The sequence below is a fragment of the Indicator indicator genome, chromosome 13 (assembly GCF_027791375.1).
Source record: "Indicator indicator isolate 239-I01 chromosome 13, UM_Iind_1.1, whole genome shotgun sequence".
NCBI lineage: Eukaryota > Metazoa > Chordata > Aves > Piciformes > Indicatoridae > Indicator > Indicator indicator.
The window spans coordinates 4,855,217-4,878,617 of record NC_072022.1 but is presented as its reverse complement, the minus strand read 5'-3'; the positions used below and the strand labels follow the sequence as shown (position 1 = coordinate 4,878,617).

General features: G+C 41.2%; 1 protein-coding gene across 4 annotated transcripts in view; it reads right to left on the bottom strand.

The window, feature by feature from the left end:
• The window catches only part of AGFG1 (ArfGAP with FG repeats 1), a 33,491-nt gene extending 15,161 nt beyond the window's left edge, over window positions 1-18,330 (bottom strand). For all 4 annotated transcript variants that reach the window (XM_054385839.1, XM_054385842.1, XM_054385840.1 and 1 more), the window contains exons 1-3: window positions 18,164-18,330; window positions 9,087-9,180; window positions 33-148 (exon numbers count right to left, since the gene is read on the bottom strand). In XM_054385839.1, the coding sequence (XP_054241814.1) occupies window positions 33-148; window positions 9,087-9,180; window positions 18,164-18,330 (377 nt within the window). The remainder of the gene's footprint in view (window positions 1-32; window positions 149-9,086; window positions 9,181-18,163) is intronic.
• Window positions 18,331-23,401: the final 5,071 nt, after the last annotated feature.

Genomic DNA, 23,401 nt, shown 5'->3' with positions numbered 1-23,401 from the left:
AAGCAATCTTTATAACTATAAAGCTGTCTTACCATCTTTTCTTTTCATATTTTTCCTGTAGAAATTCCTTTACTTTCTGTGGATCCCTGAAGTCTGGAATTGCTGATGATCTGTCATCAAATAGGCCTAGCCAAATCTGTTTGCACACCTTACAAAAAAAGACAGCACAGATTAATCAGTCAAAGCATTCTAATTGGAAACTTATCAAAATCTACAACTGTAATACACTAAACCATTACAAAGTGTGTGGCTGCAAGCTTTTCATTCCAAGCTGAGCTGCTTTAACAACTGCCTAGTGCACCATGTACTACTCTAAATACTTCAAGTTGCAAGACCATCTGTCACAGCAGGGCAAGCCAATTCCAGAATCTAATTTCACCATCAAGCACTGCTTTTACAAAATATTTGTAGTATATACTCAAAAATGGGCAAGGCACCTGATTTCAACTTGTGATCTCTAAGACTCTTCTCCTTCCCCTAATTCTACACATTCTCTTAACTTTTCTTAGGTTTAAACAGATTCCATGTGCCATAAACCCAGAGGATGGTTTTTAGAGGACCTGAGGTTTAGTATTTACAATTACTGAGTATAGGAATTCTTTTTAAACAGTCTTTCTTACCATGATGCAGTTTCTATGGAATCATACACATTTCATTTGGGTGAAGGGATAAGAACAGGGGGGGAAGTATTCTTGCTCTGTTTAAACTTTCCAATTGTAGTTGTGAGCAAGCATGAAAGTTAAAGCACTTACAATATTCTCTGTATGTCCAGCTTTGATCTGTGATTAAGAAAGGTGACTTCTCAAAACTGAACAAGCCACAGGAGCTGTCACACTTAAAACATTTTCTTCAAGCACTTAGGACTGCTCTGCAAGTAACCTGGGTATGCACCCAAATCGTATACCAAACACTAGCTACCCTCTAACAGTAGACTGCCATTTCAAAACTGGTTTCTCACAGAAGGGAAGCTAAAAGCTTTGTGATAATGTCCTTCTCACACCCTGAGATAAATAGCATGAAGCACTACTTTAGCGGTAACAATCTTGCACCTAAGCACTGCGTTTTGCTGACAAAATGCATAAAGTCAGAACACCTATGGGTCTAGCTTTGACCATCTGCAGTGGATAGCTTGAGGTGGGCCAGCAGTAGTCTCTCCATATTTTGATTGGAAAGTACACTGTGCCCAATTTCAGATAAGCAGAAACACAAGTGTTAGAACAGCCCCTATGTGACCCTGCACCAAGCAGAATAACACTGAGGGCTGTACTGTGATGATCAGCTTGCACCCAGCCTAAGATATGCTATTGAAGGAAGAAAAAAGTCCTCTTCCCCACCCACATCAGGCCATTACATTACTTCCCCTCCTCCTACCACCCAAGTCACATCAAAGAAACTCATCACAATTACCATGTCATTAGTACCACTGAAACCTGTACTGGGATCAACTCACAGCAACAGTCAAACCACAATCCAGTCTTTCACCTTTCTCCTTCCCAGTCTGCTGTCTCACCTTTACCCCAAAGCGTTTAAGAATTCCAAATACGGGGGAAAGAGAACAAACAATTCCACATCAGTCTTAAGCCTTACTGGGTGTTACAAACAATTTCTAGGAGAAAGCAAAAAACAAGGTCCTGTGTGACTTTAGATCATTTACCAGCTACAGTAGATAAGAGCTCCCTGAATATGCAAGTAGGTAGGAAGGAGGACCAACACACTGTTGGTTTCAAATGATGCAAGCTTCTTAAAGGCATCAATTCCTGCACTGTACTGCAATTTTTGCAAAACTTCAGAAATCAAGCCTCCAGAAATATTTCCTAAAGCAACTAATTTCTTCTAAATACCTAAACACAAAAGCAGTAATAACTGAACAGTGCCTTAAGTCACTATTATAATTTATTTCATTAAACCTGCCAGGCACTCTTTATTGCTTCTCATTAGTGGTAGCACAGAGAGAAGCATTACTAATGGGTAACACACACCACCACACAGCATTAAGCTCAAGAACCCCAACAGTCACACAGGCTTCAGCAAGTTCTCATTGTATCAGAGTTCAACAGCAAGTGGCTGTACAAACAAGTTGAAACATTTACTTTGCCAGACCAGAAATGCAAATGACATTTTCCTTTACCTAAACAACTCTCAGAGAAAGTACAATTTCTTACAAGTCTTAAATACAGGCAAGTCCTTTAGACAGCCCAATTTCATGAAGCTGTAATATCACACAAGAACAGTTGAAAGGAAGAGTTTTGTCTACTTCTGTATGAAGTATCACACAATGCTTTGAACATCAGCAGCCATTCCAAGCAAGCATTCAGAACACAATCAAAGGCCCCTTGTCTGTCTGTGTCTGCTTGTGACCTGTATGCCCTTTCTAGCTATACTTTTGTTACCATCATCTGACTTGACAGGGCCCCACAATACTGCATTGATTATGCTTCTAGCAAGTCATAATACACAATTTTCAGCTATCTACAAAAAAAAGACAGTGGCAGCATGCTGTGAAACATCATAGGATAAAATCCAAATTGGAATTAACATACAGAATTGTCAAGGACAGAACTCACATTTAGAAACAGTTATCTTTCCATAGTCTTAAAGTAAGTTGCTAAGAGTACTGCATCTTACGCAAAGAAATGCTTGCTGTGAGAAACGTGAATATTTTACTGATCAGGTAGTCACATTTTTTATTTCAAAGCAATTTAAAAGTCACTCATGATAAAGATGAAGGAAATTTAAGCCATATATAACTTGCTGTTGAGATATGGCAGGGAATGATTGCTTAGCACTTACATCTTTAGTACCCTGACTACTCCCCGCTAATCACACCTCTTAAATCCAACTATCTGAATTTGACAACACTTGAGATACTAAAAGATTAATGGTGACAAAAAATAAGTGGAAATATAGAAAAATCAGATGAGCAACTTCAGTTGCCACATTTCAACACAAGCTTCAGTGCTGTGTTCTGCCTGTCTTACTGTATGCACTGACTCTCAGCCAGCCAATTACTAGCAGGACATGGGGGAACAAGTGCAAAAAGGAAGTCAAGGGCATATAGATCTGCATGAAACTGAGCTTTAAGCAACCAGGTGCTCTACTAAACATGAAATTTTATTCTTAGTTTTCTAACACAAACATACTACTGAGAAAAAAGTAATTTTCAAGAGCAGCAAAATTTCAGAATCTATGCTTTGAGAAACATGATCTGATATTCCAAAGAGCCTGTATTTCAAAAACACTTCTAACTACTCCACAGAGATCAGACTGCAAAGCTGACTTAGAAGATGCTACTGTTCAAGTCTTATGATTTATCTTAAACTCCAATTTAACAAAAATCACTCCTTCCTTTGCTGTTACAGACAATACACTAAGAAGTGATCCCAACTTGCCACAAAGTTTAACAACATTGCTACTAAGGTACCAGGCCTAAAAATTCTGTCTCTTTCTGAAATCCTCCTGCATCACACCATCTTCTTGGAGACACACTTGTTCAGCCATTTAATATTAATATTGTCCTTTCTGCACAAATAAGCCTCTGCTCAAAAGCTATGTTCACTCACCAAAGGCCTTGTTCTACTCCTCCTTTTGATAACCAAAGCTCTATTAAACAAAATCCTCCGTTCAGAGAAGAGTCAGGCAAGCTGGAGCCAAGAGTAAACATTCAAGTTATGTAGAAGCCCCTAGAAACAGTGGAACACATCCAACAATCCATAGTCATTGTCCACTGTCCCTGAAAAGCATAATTACCCCATGTCCCACTGGTTCACCAACGTAACACAAAGGAGAAAAAAAAAAACCCAGCATCAAAACCGCACTGAACTGAAACAAAGACAGCACTGAAGTCAGAATGATCAAGCATATGCAGCTTTTGCAAGCCTGCTTTCATTGAAGGGTTGACAGAAGCAAGACACTGAAGTTTTGCTGGTCTATACTACACTGTGGGAGCTACAGAGTACCACAAGAAAGCAAAGTTTTCTCTTGTCAGGTAGCAATAACTGGAAAACAAGAACCAGCAGTTATCTTCATGAAGTTTAAAAGCTCATGAATCCTTTTTTCAACTGGTTTGGGTAGAACAGCACCTGTCCTCTGCCAACAAGCTCCAGTGCTGCAAGGGATGTCAATTAGGCAACTAGATACTGGAAGTTCAGAATTAGATCAGTAAGTACAACATGAAGGCAAGAGGGAAAGAGAATCACAACCAGCTTCAACCTACTCACCCTGACCTAAATGAAAACCCATGAGGTAGCAAGGCAGAAGCTGCAAGTTGCCACAACTTAAATATATCATTGAAAGAAGAAATTGGGCCAAGTGCATATTCCACGTTATAATAACACCTTCACCTATATTTCTCTTCATGCCATTGGTTTCCCTCAATCTGCATTCAGCAGCTAATCTATTTGAGGAAGAAACTTTTTCCTAGAACAACTGCATCTACCTATCTTGTTTCCTAAACACTCTACATTTGTAGTCCTACATTTTGAGTAATTACCCTTGTTGTGCCTTTGGCAGAAAGGCACAAAGAATTCATCCCAGTCATTGCACATCTGGTACTCCAGAAGGATTTGACCAGAAAGGCTTCTGGTTTAACATGCAGCCTCCTAATAGCATCCCATGCTTTCAGGAGTTTCAGGCAGGGCTTAAAGGCTAAGAACAACAGAAACTTACCTGTTTTCTACATATGTTTAGCTTTTGGTTTGCTTCTTGTTTGTTTTGTTTGGGGCTTTTGTGTATGTTTCTTTTATAGAGATGGGAAGGTGGGGAAGAATAGGCATACTAAGAAAATTTCCAATAAAGAAGGGAAAACACCAATATCCATCAAATTTTGCAGAAAGCCTGAGAAAGTCTCTTCCGTTGACATATGTTTCAGCTACCAAACAACACTTCACCACAGCATAACTATTTCACTGATACACATCTCCAGTGTGTGTGGGAAGGTGGATATGGGAGAGACAAAGGCTTTCTGCTTACACAACACAGAGCCACCAGACTCCAGAAACTCCTGCTAGCAGAGTCACGCAAGTTTGCATCATAAAAATTCACTGAGGCCAGCAAAATTAAGATTTTGCTCAAGAAGTCACCTGCCCTTGTATGCACTCAGGGCAGCATGGCAAGGAAAAGCTGTAACATGACAAATACCTCTGGTAGATGCTAGGAAAAGGCACACTACCAGATCTATGGCACTCCTATTTAGCCCCAGATACACCACTCCATAGGAAGACTGCACATCAGTATCATTTAAAAAGCTCTAATGAGGTATTACCTTTCAGGATTTTAGCATATGCCAAATTACATTTCTTGTCTCCCTCCCCCTAATAAGATATCCTCAGTTATGCACCAAACATAATGCTGACAGTGCAAAGAACTACAGATTACCACACAACAAAACTATGTTCCAAAACATAACACTCACCACAGGAAGAAAGATTTGGAAACTGTTCCCTTATGTAAGCTAGTTATAGCTTTGTTCAGTAATTCAGCACTTACGTCAGTATTATTCATTAATCTCTGTAGGTTAAAAGAATTTTATGCTGCCAGTATACCAATTTCAAAGGCAGTTTGGGTCCAGAAGATATAGCTGCTTTTACAAGGTCAGAGTTCGAGCTGGTAAATCCTGCTAACAAAGACACTGCTCTGCACACAATCAGCTCCCCTATCTCTAGATCGTATTAGCAGAGCCAGGGACACAACTACAAGGACACCTGACTGCACAGCTCGTGCTGTCAGGACTCATCAGCTCCAGCTTAGTTCTACTCTTTTCACTCCAGAGTTTCTAGGCCACATTCCATAGCAAAGGAGATTCTGAGGCACTTTGCTTAGGCCCAACACCAGCTCTGCAGCAGCCACACACTGCTACTACTTCAAAAGTTCTGTGGAAAACTTGTACCTGCCCAGTTGCTAATCAAAGAGTCAGAAAGATTGGCAAAAAAAAGCAAGCACCTGAGCATACCCAGACAGTGTTCATATCACATCTTAAACACACATGGCCTTTGCCCTAGAGCTGCCCCGCATTTTCCAAATACATGACCCCCCAAATCATTGTCTTCCACCATATGCACATTAGAACAGACTGTCCAGAAAGGTTATAAAGTACCTGGCAGTTTTCACATGCGTAGTAGAAAAATGAACTCCGTAACCACTTCGCCTCCAAATACTATTGTTCAGCTTCAGAATCAATATTCACAATCCCAATGGCAACATGAGATGAATACCACCCCCACTTTCTACAAACAGTGAGGTCACTTTCTACTACCATTACACTGAAGCAGCAGCCTAATCAAAGCTAGTGTCATTTGATGAGTATTCAGACAGGACTATCTCCATGCCACCCACTCTTCCTTATCCCCAATATGAAAATAGTGTGAAAATACTTCACACTGCTCTTAGTGAGGAGAACGGAAGGGGTAAAAATCCTACCCAGTGAGTCAGAAATTACTTTATCCTTCAAAAGGACTTCAGAAGGCACTTGGAACATCAGATAGAAGATGTCTCCATTCTAGCTGTGAAAGTGAGCTAACTCCAACATTAGCAAGACCAGAGTCTGGACACTACTTACACCTGCAGATGAATAAGAAGCACCAAAATATAGATGTCTTCTAATAGATTTCTTTTTTTTTTACTGTATGTGAAGCAGTAAACTCATCTCCCAAGAATTTCAAGTTACTTGCACCAGAAAGACATTCCTTAGAGGAATTCTTTATTTTTTAAGAAAACCTAATCCTCATACAATACACTGACCTTATAAACACTTTTTGAAGGAGAGCGAAAAACTTCCTCTAAGAACAACTCACTACCCTAATAACTACCTTATCTCAGGGAAGATTTCTTGCCATTTTCTTTTCTATGCAGAACAAGTTCGCTATTGTACTTCATCCCCAAGCAAGAAAGCTTACCACTGAGACCTTGGCCATGTTGGAGAAGGACTGAGAGGCCCAAGAGGGAATTAAATTATTTTACAAGCTGCAGCAAAATGGAAGTTAAGCATACCAGACTGCAAAAAGTTGAGTTTTTAATATATAGCTGCAGAACTAAAACAACTGAAGGTTACAATTTTTAAGCCATTCAGTGACCATACTTTGCTTTTTATGTCCACATTCTAAAATATTAGACAGTTTACTGTAGAAAATTTATTTTAATTAATATATACTCAAAGCTACCTATACTGAATAGTAAGGTATGCAAAGAAGGTGTTTTGTGAGGTCAGACTTCATCTGCCCAAAACTTCATCTTATCTGCAGGAGTACTCCAAAGTGCAATAACAGCTAGAGAAAGCAAAACACTTATTTAACTACTGCAACACACAGCATGACCAAGTGAAAACATGTTTAATTAGGGTTTAAACTTCTAACAGTGTTTAAAGCAGCATCTCTTCTGTTCAGTGTTTGCGCACCTATTAAATATACCGTCTGCAATCACAAATATCCACTTGGCATTACTTTAGAATTAAGGTACCAAAGTATCCCAAAACCCCAAAACTAAACTCAGGAGGACATCTTCATGTATGAGGTAGCTCATTTAAACCGCTACAATTACTTCAGAGGAGTAAGTACTACAAAGAAAGACCCTTGCTTTTGAAACGTAGCACAGCATTGCAGAGGTCTGGGAGCTTATGTCAAGAATAAACTATTTATCAACTAAATCATCATGATTGGCAGACCAGTCAGGTCTCTACTGGGAAGGACAACTACACCAGGCAGCTGAGTAGGGATCACTTCAGGCTACACATCTGTAAAAAAAAAAAAACCTTAAGACCTCTAGTCTTCCCAGATTTAGTGAAAAACTGAAATTAAACCAGATGCAGGTATGGAAGGAGGTACACAAACACGTTTCCCTTTACACTTATGAAGTTTAAAGCAAAGCTGGAATTCACAACTTATTCTTAGACAAAGAAACTTCAACATACTACATTTCAACACACAAGATTCTTTATTATGCTTCCTTCACAAAATGTCAGTACTATGCTAAACATACATATGCTATACATACATAATGTTACACAGCTTTAATATGACAAAACAATTCCAGAAATCAGCAAAGCCATTAAGAGTATTTTATTGTGTCTAGAAGAGTTCAGACCTTGTTCTGGCTTTGTCTAGAGGAATCATTCCCTAACAGTCACTTCAAAAACACATTTACCAGGGCAGAAAAAGAAATTGTTACTCATTTCCATTCCTCAACCTAACAGTTATGAATAGGCCAAGTTTAGACAAGTTAATTCTCAGCACTTGAGCTAATGATGGGATTTATCCCCACAAAGCTTCACAAGAACATGTCAATAAGCCACTGCATGGTCTTCAACCAAATGTTCTACTAAACCAGAACACCAATCCAATCCAAGTGAAACAACTTACACTAATTCAGAACAGAAGCAAAAGCTGCCTCCCAAATCCTCAGTGCTATATAGTACAGTATTAAAACACAAATGTCACCCTCAAGTGAAGACAGCAACTGCCACATCCAGGGTTCAAATGTTCCATGTGTCCTCATAAAGCGAATCTGACATGAACCTCATATTCAGTTTTCATCTATTCCAAAGAACAAAGCTTCAAAATTGCACCATGCTACTCTAAACATATTTACACTTAGACTTCAGAAGGAAAAAAAAATCTCCCTTTCCTTCCTCTCTCTAGAAGCTTTCAACATCAACATACTTCCATTAAAGAAAGAGGCTATATAAACTACTAGAAAGCTTTCTGAAGCCTGCTTTGAGGAAATACAGGCACAAGCAACAACTTCATCACGGTAGACTCTTTCAAGAAACAATGCTGCAGCCAGTCTCAAGGTCTGGGCTAGCAGAAAAAAAAACCTGACAGACACATACTGCCTTGTGCAAATGAAAACCCAGTTCAGAACTGCTCAACATATGAATCTAGATGATCTGATTGGGCAGTAACACCTAACATTATGATGATCAGCTGCCTAAGTGAAACAAGCTCTTTAGAAGCATCACTTCAAATGATGATGGCTTCAAAAGACTTCTGCTTGCTTGTTGCTACAAAACAAACAAAAATCATGTTTTCCTTAATAAGTGTTTTAAAGCTCAATATTAAAGTGCCAAAACCGCTTGACATTTTCCAAGTAATACTTACTTCATTCCCATGTTTCTGCAGAAATTCTATTTCCTGTTGTGTGAAAGTAGTCATTGAAATGGACTTCACTCTGTGGGGTGGATTCAAGCCCCGTCTAAAAAAAGAATCGAGAAGTATTTAGTCAGTATTCCGGAAATCTGTCGTCACAATCACTTGTAACATTGCAGACAGAAGTCAGGCAGTTTCAGTCTCAGGAGCAATCTCCAAAGCACACTCATTTTGGCACTGCCACACACCTAAAGGCTGTGCAAGCTCAACTCTCAGCACACAAAGTCACATAACTGAGCTTCAAGGAGATCAATGCTTAGATCTGCACATGCAAACTCACTCTAACACTTTCTAGGCAAACTTATGAAAACATAATTAGACTTCATTTTAAATCTGCTTCCCCAGACTCTTTCACCTTTCAGCCTTCGGCCCATCTGTTGCAAAGTTCTTCCCTTTCAACTCCTCCCTCACTTCAATCTATAGTTGCTACAACTTTATCCAATCACTAGGTTTCTTCAAGCTACGCTCTCCAGCCTTTTCTCTGGATTTAGCTTGTATTTCCTACTTCCTCCCAGCATCTCTTTGCTGGCTCTGTCTTCCTCCTCCTCCTCCTCCTGAACACTACAAAAACAAAAAGACAAATGTTTTCATTGTGCCCTCGAATGAGCACCGCTAATCAAACAGCTCAAAACCTCAGCAGCTTTGGCTTTAAGCAGGCCAGGAGCATCCTCACATCCGCACCCAGACTGGTGCAGCAGGGCTAACTCCAGTCACTGGTACTGCCAAAGCCTGACATATCAAACTCCAATCTGCAAGCACACAGAGAAAAATCCTGCTGAAAATTCCTTCCTTTCTGTTCAACCTCTTTCTTTGAATACACGCTAACTGCTTGCCATTAAAATTCAGCCGTGTTTTGCTCAATGCAAACAGGACACCACATTCCACATATGCCACAGATGTTAAGGCAGGTGATACAAGGAGGTTACTTCAATGCTCAGGTTAACCAGATCTGGATTTTTGCAGCACAGTCTTAAAACAAATTAAACAAACAAACTATGTGATATCAAACCACACAATCCTGTCGTTACGTAAATGAGAAGAAAGTTTCCAAAAAGGAAGGTGGGGAAAACTTTCAAGTGATGTAATACAGGGCACAAATCACTGACAAAAATCAATTGACAGAAGATAGCTTTTTTGCTTCTATTTGTTACTTTCTTTTAATTAGAAATTTGCTTTCAGGTATAACAAAAATAATAATTAAAAAAAATCACTGACATCTAATCTCAGAAGACTAGTAGTGATTATTCTAAGAATACTAGCTGTAAATTAAACTGTTACACATCAAAACAGCCAATGACAAAAATACATTAACACCTTGTACTCAACTCCTAAATATTCAGCATTTTGAGTTTAAGTACAATGGGGGGGAAGTGCATTTAGTTTGCAAATTCATCTTGCACTGTACCTGTAAAAAAGCAGTTCTCATCATGCACTGAAATATCCCCACATTTTTAGTTAAGTTGGATACTGATTAGAACACTAAGCAGTAACATTTTAGCCTAAGTTTCATTTTAAAAATTAGATTTAAGCCAGTGTTTGCAACATTTTGATAAAGAATTTTTGCAATGCATTTGAGTACCTTAAAAAGAGAAGTCAGACATACATAGTGGCATATGAGAATTAATTTTACAGAATGCTATTTGCTTAAATAGATGTTTCAAAACAGCATCTTAAATTACTCTGTGGTTCAGCACCTCGACAGAATGCAGAAGTTATCAACGTTAGTGAATGATGTTGCAAGACAGTTTAGTTCAACTCAACCACCAGCAAATTAATTTCCTGTCTCAAAATGATAAATTGACATGAACAACTGAATCACTTTCACCCAGCTGTAAATAAAATCCACATCACAAACTCATCATTGTCTAAGACTTTTTTTAAGTTAATATTAATTTTAAGATAATGCAACTTTTAAAAAATCCATGTGAGTTGTGTGCAGCTAAAATCCATTGTTTCAGAGCTGATGTTAGTTTTAGGCTTGGTTGGTTGGGTTTTGTCTGGGGGGGTTTTAATACCTTTTTTAGAAAACCCTTACACAAGTAACCAAATTGCACTAAGTGACACTGAAGAATCATGTGTTAAGTGACAACACAGAAACCATGTTGGCATATACCTGGCATTTCACATACACTTGTTCCAGTCCCTGTCCCTTGCTTCTATAGGATGAAAGTGGGTTTGTCTGACTTAGTCTGTTCAATTTGCTGTCTTCCTACTAAGGAAGATGCACAGCTAAACACTTATGAATTAATGACTATTTTAAAAGCTAGAGTGATCTGCTAACACATGTTTTTCAGCACAGGTAGCATACCTGAACTTTCACATTGGATTCTGCTGGAAACAAATTTTTACAGTCAGTGCATTATAACTGCTATATTGTACCCATATTTGCAACAAAGACACTGCACAAGTTACTTAAACAGTAGCTACTCTGCCTTGATCTACTACTAAGGCTCTTCAAAGCATTTACATCAGTAAACATGGGTCTTCAGCTGTTTTAAGCAGCAGTATTAAGTGGAATTAAAGCAGAGTCTAACTAGACACTTCCTATGTGCCTCGCTATCTACCAAAGACTGTGATTTTAAGGTTCAGGTTAGAAAGTTGCCAATTTAGACAATGATAGCCATGATGTGAGATAAGGCAGATTCTTCTCTCTTTCACACCCACCTGTTGAAGGAAGAAGACATGCCCTACTCCTGTGGGTCTGACTACAAGGCAGAAGTGTCAGAGAGAGAGAGAGAGAGAGAGTACAGCCCCACACTGATGATCCAGGAAGACTGGAAACCCTGGACATGACTTAGCCATAAATGCCAAGTTAACCATCAAGCTGCAGTACTATACATACAAGTATTTACGCTTAACACAGCAAGAAATGGGTAAAAACCTAAGAAAAGCTTCCTTTTATGTTAAAGCAGTATAAGTCGTCAGACTGGACCAAAAACTCAAGATAAGAGGTTGCATTACACAGCATACAAACAGAGCCCAAAACACATACATTACTTTCCTTAAAAAAAGTACTTCAATTCTACCATTAGAACAGCTAAACTATTGTTTTAATGATTTCTAACCTGCCTGAGCCACTTCCAGTAATATTATAGCCATGAACTGACTAAAAGCTCCCTGAAACAGAACAGTTATGAGATTTATGAAGAACTTGAGAACCAAGCCTATGTACTAAGGCTACTCTTCAAGATCCTAAATTATTTTATATCCTTCCTTACCTATAGAGGTTGCTACATGACCTGAATGAGTCACAAACAACTCATCTACTACGGGGGAAGCTTGCTGGTATACAGCCAAGTACAATTATCCCTTATGAGGAACTAAACCTTTTTTTACAGGAAAAGTATACCTACCATTTAGTTGCATGGTTCTAACACTTCACAGTATTCCATATTGAACGGGACAAAATGGATTCTAGTCCCTCGGTTCAAATTAATAATGCATAACTTTCAATTGACCCTCAACAAATTTGCAACCCTTATCTGTGCAGCAGTCCTAGCTACTCCTTTCCTTACTACAGGAAGAGAAGCAATCAAATGCTACCTCAGCGCTTACTCCAGTTCACTGCTGTCACATAAGAGGCTCCTGAGAAAGACAACTAAGACTGTTCTGCCATCTGCACTTATCCAGCACACCACAGCCTAACATCCCACCCGTAGATCCCACTCATCACTGCCAACCTTCTTCATACTCAAAGTTTATTTCTGTATAACAGCACTGTGACCAGAACTTTCCAGCTGTGAGACTATCCTCCACCAACTCAGCCCAAGTGTCTGGTGACACAGCCTGCCACAAGGGCAGCTGCTGAGAACACAAGCAGGACATGAGACCTCTGTTCCTCAGAGAGCATTGTTAAACTGGTGCTCTCAAACAAAGGAAGCTCTAAGGTCACTTACACAAGATTCTGAAGTCTGGCAATTGAAACATTAAACATTCAAAACACTATCAATGAGCACTGAACATTTGTTACTAACATAATTTAGTAGCAAATTACAGCTGAATTTGTGATTGTTGGCAGAGCAGCCATTCCTGCATTCAGCTCAAACACATGTTGGCAGAGTCATCTGCAAAGGCCAGAAAAAAACCCCAAAAACCCAAAAAAACAACACCGCAAATTAAGGGGTGGGCCATGCTGGAATAGTCACTTCCATGGGAAGAACAGTGGGCAGAAGGCTGCTCAACACTCTTCATGCCCCCCTGTATCAGATTCTAACAACCTCCAGACTAACCCAGCAAAATCTGATCCCCTAACAAGCAGGAAGTTAATGAGGCAAGTCAAATGCCAAGCCATCCCAAAGCACACTACCTCCCCAGGTATTATTTCTATTCCATTGTTGTTAGCAATAGAGAACATAAGCAATAGTGGCCATTCCGCCATTCCTGATACTTGTGGACCTCCCTGGAGACCCTCCACCATCTCACAAGCTCATTTATTTTTAACAACAAAAGGCTCACATGTACATTTAGAAGCACAGTCAAGGTTAATTTAACTTTTTAGTAAGAAAAAGCAAGCATCCTTTTGCAACTGCATAGTATTAGCTGTGGTATAGATAATCCTTTTCTCCCCAGACATGACACTGAAAAGAAGACAAAGTAGTATAGGAAATACCTTTATAAAAAAAAAGCATTAAAAACCGTATGTATACACAAACACACAGCACCATTTTCCAAACATGCTCCAAAGGAAAAGGAGGACTGGTAAGTCACACCAACATAACCAGAATCACCTTCACTATTACACTATTTAGACCATTTTAATTTCTGCAAAATTTCTCTTGGGGACAGAGACAATAATCCACCACCACTGCACAAAGGTCTGTTTTTCAGTTTGTTATTGGTATCTGTCCTCAAATACTCCACTCTGGCTGGTACAGAAGTCCCTCACCCAGGAAAATTTTGAACTTAAAATTTCAACTAAGAATACTAAATTTTAACTATATAAACAGCCAAAAGGCAGCCCCAGGATCCTGTTATAAGAAAAAGCATAAAAGGGCTTCAGCATTCCCCACTGTAACCATATCTTCTAAACATTCATTGTTACTTCTTCCTGACACAAGCCAGAAGTGCAAACATCTGAAGAGACTTCCTCAGTAGTTGGGAGGAAGTAAAGAAGTCAGCAGTGAGAGAGAGAGCATAGAGTCCAAACTGTCACATCAGCAGGTATTTTAAAAAGTCAAGATTAAATAAAAATTGTCTCTAGTACAAAACTTTGGAAGTGGACACTTAAACAGCAATATTTTCCATCTGAAAACTTAAAAACACAGTCCCTTCATGAAAGTTAGGAGCAGACTGATCAGGAGTAGTCAAGAAGTGCTCAAAAGCAGATAGGCACAGCCTGCAGAGAAACAAGGCAAGGAGGCTTGGGTAAAACAGAGGGATGGGCAGGCATCACTGTTAGCAGGACACACAGTAACACCCAGAAACATTGCTACCAAGATAATCCCTCAAACCAAAGGACTTCTGTCAAACTGAAACACTTGCCAAGATGTGGTTTTGCTATTAGGAGACATCTTCTAGTTTACTGTAATCCTTAACCTGAGAAGACCACTCCTCTAGAGCATCACCTCCTGCCCTCAGAGAAGAAATGACGGTGTGTCTATTTTTACATATCCTATATTCTTGTCAAAGGCAAACAAGTTAAATTAGGCACAACCTGTGTGATCCTAGCGTGCTTTTCTCCACATGGAGAAAATTTAACTACAGGGAACACACAGAGGTCTTTGCAGAGGAAGCCACTGTCCACACTGCTACCCACAAACTTTCTCCTGCATGCATCATTTTGTATAGCAGAACTTTTGCTGTGGTAAACCCAAACAGATGAGAAATACTCAAAACGCAGGTAGTACAGCAAAGGACCTCCTCTGTGTCGTTCATAGTTTTAACTTGATGCGATTCACCTTCAACACTGAAGTCAGAAACAGAGCTTTTCAAAGTCACTAATTGTCACTTACAGCAGTGCTCAAGCAAGCTAGACATACTATTTTGGGGAAGAGTTACAAAAATGGTAAGGTATAATATCTAAATCCATTAATAAATCTGATGGCTTTTCTTTCTTTTTCTTGGGGCACTTCAGGATACAGTTTAGTAGTTATGTTACAGCTGGACTCAGTGCTCTCAAAGGTCTTTTCCAACCCTTAATGATTCTACAATTTTATGAACATAGAATCCTTTAGTGGAAATCAAGGATGGATCCAGAACGAAGGTTTGGGTTTGACAGACTGTCCTTGACAGGATAATGAATAAACACCTCAGAAAACTTACAACAAAATCAAGTCAGACTTCAGATTTTAAAAATTTTGAGCTAACTGTACTTATAACAACAAGCCTAAGACAGTACCCATGTTAGGAACCACTTCTAATTAACTGACAAACGTTTATGAAGATGCCTTGTTAATGTACTACTTAGTATTTTAACCTTGCACTGGGCACTTCGTACTTGACAAAACTGAACTACTTGACTCCTAGAACATTTCCTGTACCAGATTAGAAAAAAAATAAACTAAGCAGCAATGCAAGTCATTCACATAGCATACAAACAAGATGAAGTAACAAGATTATTAAAGCTTTACAGTAAAGCAAGTATTATGAGGTAGAACGCAAGCAGCCATTAGGAACTACAGAAGCACTTCTACGCTTTCTTTTCCATTATGCGGTTTCTCCCCAAATAATTTCCCTCCAGCATGGAATTCTACAGTGAAAAGATCTTGGAAATAACCAAGTTGCATGAAGCACTGTTCTGACAGAAGTGACAGTTTCTAGTTATGAAACAGACATGACCTATGTCTACACTACATCCCATCACTAACAAACATAGCCCACTGGCTAGGTTCCGAGGTATTAACCAACACATAGGATCATGCACTCAATTTATGAGAGTATTTCCAAGTTAACATGAAAGAATGAGCTCAAAATTATTTCAGAAGAAAGCTTTAAGGCTTCTTAACAGTCCTTTACTCCAGCTTTAAGTGTAGGTGTTACTAGCTCTAACAACTAGAAGTGTTTCTTTTTTATAGCCACACAAAAACACTGCATATTTAGAAAGCAAATGAATGATTTACATTTTATTAGAAGACCAATGCATGAACAGCTTTTCTTCAGAAAGTCTTCCTTCTTTAAGCATGGTAACATCCAAATGATGGCGATTAACAAGTGACAGCTGTCCCCTGCTTACTAGCTGTTTCACTGCAAATATATCCTTTTGGTTACTGTAAACTGGACCATAGACTTTGAACCCGTCCATACTTTCAAGCCCACAGAACAAATCCTGCTGAACCCATGCTAAGCATCTCAGCAGCGCTCATAATGTATTTGTCTATTAAGGTCAAAAAGCCTGAAAAATAAAGGAAATATTCTTATGGAGTGCTTTTATCATGCTGTCAGTTTAACCAGTAAGAACATGTGCAGCCATTAAATCAGCTACTCTGCAGTAGCTTAAAATAGTTTCACATGCCAGCACAAATAACAGTTTGCTAACAGAACAAACAATAGCCAGAGCTGGCTGATTAAGTAGCATGTATATGTCAAAAACTAGAGTCTCTTTTCAGTCCCAAAACCTAAGTGTATTTTCTGTATTCACATCAAGCCTGTTCAGAAGTCTACACAAAGCAGAAAGGAAAAAATACCCTTAAACTAATTAGCTGTCTAGTAGTATAAAAGGCAGTTTGTTCCATGTAAATTCAGCACAAAACTTACATGTTTGCTTTGTTTTGAATCTCAATATAATTACCAACTTTGTTCTAAAACACCAGAACTCACTTGGAAGACCTGTGTGGAGTACTTAGCCCTTCTTAGTAAGGGCACAGAAAGTAGTTCAGGCTCCTGAATGCCTTTTATGAACTCAAACTCTTCCAAACACAAATCTGTGTCCTTTAACATACTATTTCTTACTTCGGCCACTCTGATTCTGCTGCATTCCGTAAGGACAACGCCACAGAAATACTGACAAGCAAACAGATTCAGCCACAGAAACAGCAACACTTTAAGGCAGTAGAATTTTTTCCCCCAAGTTATGTATCTGCAACCAAAACTCATAACTGACAGATCTCAACTCTTAGTTTCATACACACTATCTGGGAGGAGAAGGGGTGGAAAAGGAAGGAGAAGGAGTAGGAAGGCCCATGCAGGAATGAGGAACAGGAAAAATACAATTCACTTTATCAGAGCCAAACCCTTTCCAAGATTTATAGATATAGCTTGTAGGAAGTAACAGGAAAAAGCCTTCTATTACTTTTCTGATCAAGTATATGAAGGTATTAAGGCTAGAGTTTATCCTCTAAGCTAGAGCTCAGATAGCTGTCTTAAAAACTACTATGAAGCACAATGTGAAACACAAAATGCTAGACTGGTTATTTAACTTAACTTTAAAGCAAGATTTTTAAACGTTAAACTAGGTATTCACTTTAGGGTTACTCTCCCTACGTCAAGACTACGACAAAGTGAACTGTTCTGCCACATGCCCCCTTTCAAAAGCGTTCTCCAAACTCTTGCTTAATTAATCACACTCTCAACGACTTCCAGTGAGGTGGCGGTGCTGCTCACCCTTCATGTGCGTCCCGTTGGCAAGCGTTTATACTCCCTACGTGCAGGAAAACACCTCCCTAGGGGCAGCTACATGATGAGCTCCGGGTTGCTGCGGCTGCCCAGGCGCCAAGGCTGTCCTGCTCCCCAGCCTCACACATACCCACCCAGCTGGCAACCACCATCTCCCGCACCGAGGGCTCCGATGTGCGATTTTGGCGAATACCACCCCCGCCTGCCGTCCCCTCCCCGGGATAGCTCCCATCTGCTCCCCTTCGACGTGGCTGCTGGCGATGGAGAGAAAGGGGGAGCCCGCGGGGACCGGCCGGCGCACCAAACCCAAGGCAAGTCGCTGCATCCCGCGGAGCGGCTGTTTTCGCCCCGCCGCCCCCGCAGCCAAGCGACCAGCGAGACCGGCCTGGAGCGGAGGTCACCCGCCGGCCCCTGGGGCTGCCCTCCGCCGCCTGGGCCGGCTTGGCGGGATGGAGCTGAGGTCCCCCGCCCACACTCACAGGATGCCGGAGCAGGAGGTGCACACGAAGCTGCCCACCGTCATGTCGGTGTAGGTGGGGCCGCGCTGGTCGCAGTCGAAGCACTTGCGGTTGGGCGGGAGGCTGCTCATCTCCCGCAGCAGCTTCAGGTGCTTCTCCTCCTGCTTCCGCTTGGCGCTGGCGGCCATGGCCCCGCCGGCGAGGGAACGGCCCAACACGGTGCCGGGCCCCGCTCACACCCCGACAGCGGCGCTCCGGGGCCCGGCCGGCGAGAGAGGGGGCCGGGGCGGGGAGGAACGAGGGGAGGAAGGGGCGGGGAAGGCAGCCGGCGCCAGCCAAGGAGCCGGGGCGGGAGTGCAGTCGCCACTTACGCCGGCCGGCGGCACGGCGGGAGAGGACGGGGGAGGGTCCCGCGGCGCAGAGAAGGCCGGCGGCAGGCCCAGGGCGGCTGAATGACGAGCACAGGCGGAACCTGCGCGACACCTTTATGAGATCAGAGGAGGAGATGGCGGCTCAGCGGCAAGGCCGAGCGCGCCCGCCGACGGCAGCGCCCCCTGTCAGGTAGGAGGACGCGCTCCCCTCCCGCCACCACCCCGGCCTGCGGGGCGGTGCCTTCGGCTGGGCCCTGTCAGTTGCCGTCACCCAGCGGGGCGGGAAGAGGGATGGCTCCGGGGAGAGGGGGACGAGTGCTATGGAGAACGCTAATGGAAAACCCTCGAGAAAATACTCGGCTCGCCGTGCCTCGGGGAGGAGAGGCTGCCTCCCCCGAGGTGTACTCGGGGCGCGGTCTTTGAGGGTCTCCTCAGGCCGCGTTGAGAGGCGGGCTCAGGACGGCTGGAAGAGGGGGTCTGTGCCGTTAAGCAGTGAACGCCGGCCTCGGCCCGGCCCCAGGGCTCCCCGTGGCCTCCAAACTGCCTTTCTCTGAACTGCCTTTCTCTGAATGGCTGAACATCCCTCATCTTCCCAAAGTCAGAATGTGCCATCATGGAGGCTCGGGAAAGCAGTGGCTGAGGCAAAGTGATAGGTCCTGCACTTGGGTCACCACAACCCAAACGTACAATGGCTTGGGAAAGAGTGGCTGGAGGGAGAAGCTCCTGGAGGTGCTGGTTAACGTCAGAATGAATATGAGCCAGCATAGATGTGCTGCTGTGTAGATGTGCTGCTGAGGGCCATGATTTAATAGTGGCCTAGCATGCTGGGTTAATGGCTGGACTCTCATGTGCTTAAAGATCTTTTCCAACCTAAATGATGGCGTGATTCAGTGGTTCTGTGAAGGTAGTCCTGTGGGAGACTCAAAGCCTGCTCAGATGTGAAGCATTCCCCAGAGGGGCAGCTGGGGGTCCCTGGCATGACTGCTGGTAAGACAGACCAGTGGCTGTGGTAACACGCAAGGGCCCAGTGAGAACAGCCAGAGCAGCTCACACAAGGCAGCAGGACTTGTGAGGGAAAATGTTGTGGGTCTCTCCTTTTTGAAAAGGGCACAGTTTCCCCTTGGGAATTTGGATGTCAGTGCCCAACTGGGCAGTTTCTTTATGAAAGGAAAGAGAACAGAGCCAGCAGTCATACAAATCTGCTGATATCCTTGAGGAATCCTTGGGTCTGGCTTGAACTCAAATCCGCTACTGATCTACAAATATGCGCTTGTTCCTTACAAAGGCCTAAAGGAGTATTTTTCAACAGTGCATAAAATAGATATATATATATAAAACATTTGCTTTATAATTTGGTGATTTAATTTGGAAACTGCCTGGCAACATTATGTGTGATTAACATCTTTTAAGGTTCAATGAATCCAAACTCAGCATATTTAGGATCACCTCTGACGTCAGCATGTATGTTAGCTCTAGCTTTTGTAGGAGCAATATCTGATCTGCTGTGTTTTCCTCATAGTTTTAGTTAAAAATTTAGGACTAGGGGTTCAGTATCAGTGACTGAGCATTCCTCCTCTGAATGCTCTGAGTGTGCTGATTTGCATGAGCCAATCAAGCTGCCCAAAGTTTTAAACCGAAAGTGTAATGCAGTGATCTCCATGGCAGGAGCCGTGGGTGGAGCAGGAGCTGTTCAGAGTGAAAAATAAACGTCAGTGAATCATTAAATCATCATGAATGCTTAAAAATAAACACTGAATATTTCTAGTTTTACAAGGACCAAATTTTTCACTTTTCCCAGAAATGCTCTTATTCTTTATATTCAGAAGGGTTAATTTGTTTTTTGCTTCTATGCAACATGCCAACCTTGGAGATTTGCCAATTATCTAAATGACCTAAAGTAGATGACCTAAATTTAGGGGAAAGAAAACAGTTTAAAGGTTAAAAAACAAGTTGGGTTTGTTTCGTTATGTTTTTTTTCCCTGGAAAATACTTCAGAGAGCAATGATCAGCCACAACACCTGCTATGGTGGAGAACTGCTTGGGTTTTGTTTCCATGAGAGTCAAAGGTGCTTTGTAACTGAAGCAAGAATGTCCAACTTCACATAGGAGCAGTTGTTAATAAAAACCATACTGTTGTTACTGAAGTAGCTGCTATCATTAAAATGTGGGACTGAGCTCCAGGGAAAGTCCTAGTCAGTCACAGTCAAATCAGTCACAGTTCAGTAGGAATCTCATGAATTTCATATTACAGTAAAGCAGGCTGTAATTGTTGCAGGAAGAAACAGTTCTGATGTTACTCATGGCCAGCACCAAGATAAGAATAGTAAAAACTGCAGCTTTACTCCTCACCTTTATTTTCCTGACATATTTTTCTGTTTCTGTACCCTGAATTTTCTCTCCTACTCTGTTTCTGTCCAATTTTTTCCCTATTCATGCCTCCTAGTGACCAGATTTTTTTTTTTTGGTTGGAAATACAGTAGGCAGCTGTTTATCCCCAAAGTGCTTAATCTCTACTGCACTTGATACAGCTTTTAGCTTTAACATTAATTTCCTAACAAGAGGTAAAACAATGAGTTCTTATGCTTGCAGCATTTCTCTTTACATAAAAACCAGAACTTAAAAGTTGGCCCAGTCATGGGTAATAATATCTGAAAGACATTGCTTCCATAAGCCCTAAGTATGGGCTGATAGAATGTAAATTACGCTACACAAGTACATCATCTAGAAAACTTATTGTCCAGACGAAAAGAAACAGTCTAAGAACGTACATTTGGGAGATGAATAAGGCGTTCTCCATTTGCCACTTGGATTTGGGTCAATAATATACATTTTAAAGCAATTAACCCAGCAGGCTAAGTGACATGAAAATTATCATGCTGAAGGGCTAATGGGCTATTAAATCCATCTTGCTTCACTGCTGATGGGCTCATGGAATTAATCCTGGGATTAGGTATATCGGATCTGTGGTGAATATTCAGATCTGCTGCAATATTTGTGTATGAAGGGTTTTCTGACAATGCTGACAGAGAACACAGCAAAGTGTAGCTGGTGAAGGTGTTCACTGAAATGCTCTGTTAAAGAGCATGAATTAGTGTGTCTGGGCCCGGGCCTGTTTAAGCACTGGGTTTTGTTGATGAGTTGAAAGGTTTTACTAAGAAATCAGAACCAGTTAAAGTTATAGTAACATCACAGAAACCAGTATGGATTGTTGAGAGTTATTTAAATGTAGAAAATTTAATTGTGGGAAATGGTCAGACAAATATGATCAAATTACAGAATTGTTTTTATTTGAAATGCCATTTCTATTTGAGATTTCCACCACTGACACTAACACATCAAGCAAGATGAAAGACTGATAGCCCAGCCTTTACCCATAACCACCATTTATAGGCAGTGGACCTCACAGTAGAGAGAAAGGCACGGTCACAGCAGCTTGGCTTCTGTAATGCCTGTTAGTGGTCTTTATTTTTTAAATCCTATGTTTCATTACTGTGACATTCAGTTTGAGTGATGTAGAGTGATTTTCAGACAGCACAGCCACAAAATTCTGAGATCCAAAGCAGAAGTGCTGGCTCTGGAGTTGATATAGAGGAGGTTGAAGGTATGGGGTAAGACACAGACCCAAGAGCTAGCAGAAGAGCAGGAAGTATCAGAGACCAAAAAATACAGATGGGAAAGGCAATTCTTCTTTGGATTCCACTCTCCATTTAGTTTATGACACATCCCTACTGACAGGACAGCTTTTATGGTTTCCAGGTTGCCTGGCTGTGCAGAGCCAGGAGCTGGGCATTACGAGCAAGACACTTACTCCTTGTGCTGCAAAGGAAACTAGATTTTTCCTGTCAATATCAACACACTAGATGGGTTTTAAGAAGAGAACCGTCAAGGTATAGCATGCCTTTCCAAAGGTAACCCAACAGATCCTCATCAATAGTAGTTAAAAAAGTCTCTCATCTTTCCTCTTAGTGTGATGTTCTAAGCTTGAAGATACCTCTGTAAATGATAATTTATATTAGTTTCTTGCAGCCATTCTTCAAAACTGTTTGAGTGGAAAATTGAATTTAAATGAATGGAACTAGGGGCATACTGCAGTTAGTGTTGTTAAGAATATGGTTCTTTTTGTCTGAATTAAATCAGTCACTGTGTAGTTTATTGGAATCTCCTTCAAGTTTTTCAGTAGAAAGGGCTGGAGGTTTCCTGGCTGGACTTCATGGTCAGGGAAGAACACATTTTAATGGTTTGTAGTGGGGGATTTGAGCACAGCATTGTCCTAGCTCATGGTGCCATCCAGCCTAGTTCAACAGGAGGTTTTCAGATCTGAAGTGCATGCCAGCAGATTGACTTGCTCCAAAGTTACAGGAATTTTTCCTTTTTACTGAGAAATTTGGATAGCTAAGGAGGCATTATAATTCTGTTTTCTAGGTTGGTCAGTGATGTTGAAAGGCTATCGCTATTTCAACCCTGCTTCTTTATTTGACCCAGTTCTTGAATTTCCATCATGCCTGAAGTGTAGAAGATCATGTTCCAGTTTGTAATCACCAACTAGGCAATACACAGCTGCAGTGAAGGCAAAACATGTCAGAGGAATATCTTGCACATGAGGTGATGGGCTTTCCTTTTTAAGTTCATCCTCACAGGACCTAAAACTAAAAAGTTTTAGGGTATGTGCCAATGTTTCTGTTAGCGTTTTTGATTGGTATTGTTTTTTCATTGTTTGCTAACATCCTGTAGCTAAATAATGGTTTAGAAACTGTAACCCAAATCACAGGACTCTGTAAAATAACTGTCTCAGAGGAGAGTGCAACCCTTTAAGCTGAAAAAAGAAGGATATTCACAGCTGATCCTATAAACAGCAACAGAAAAATAACATTAAGCTGTACATGGGAGC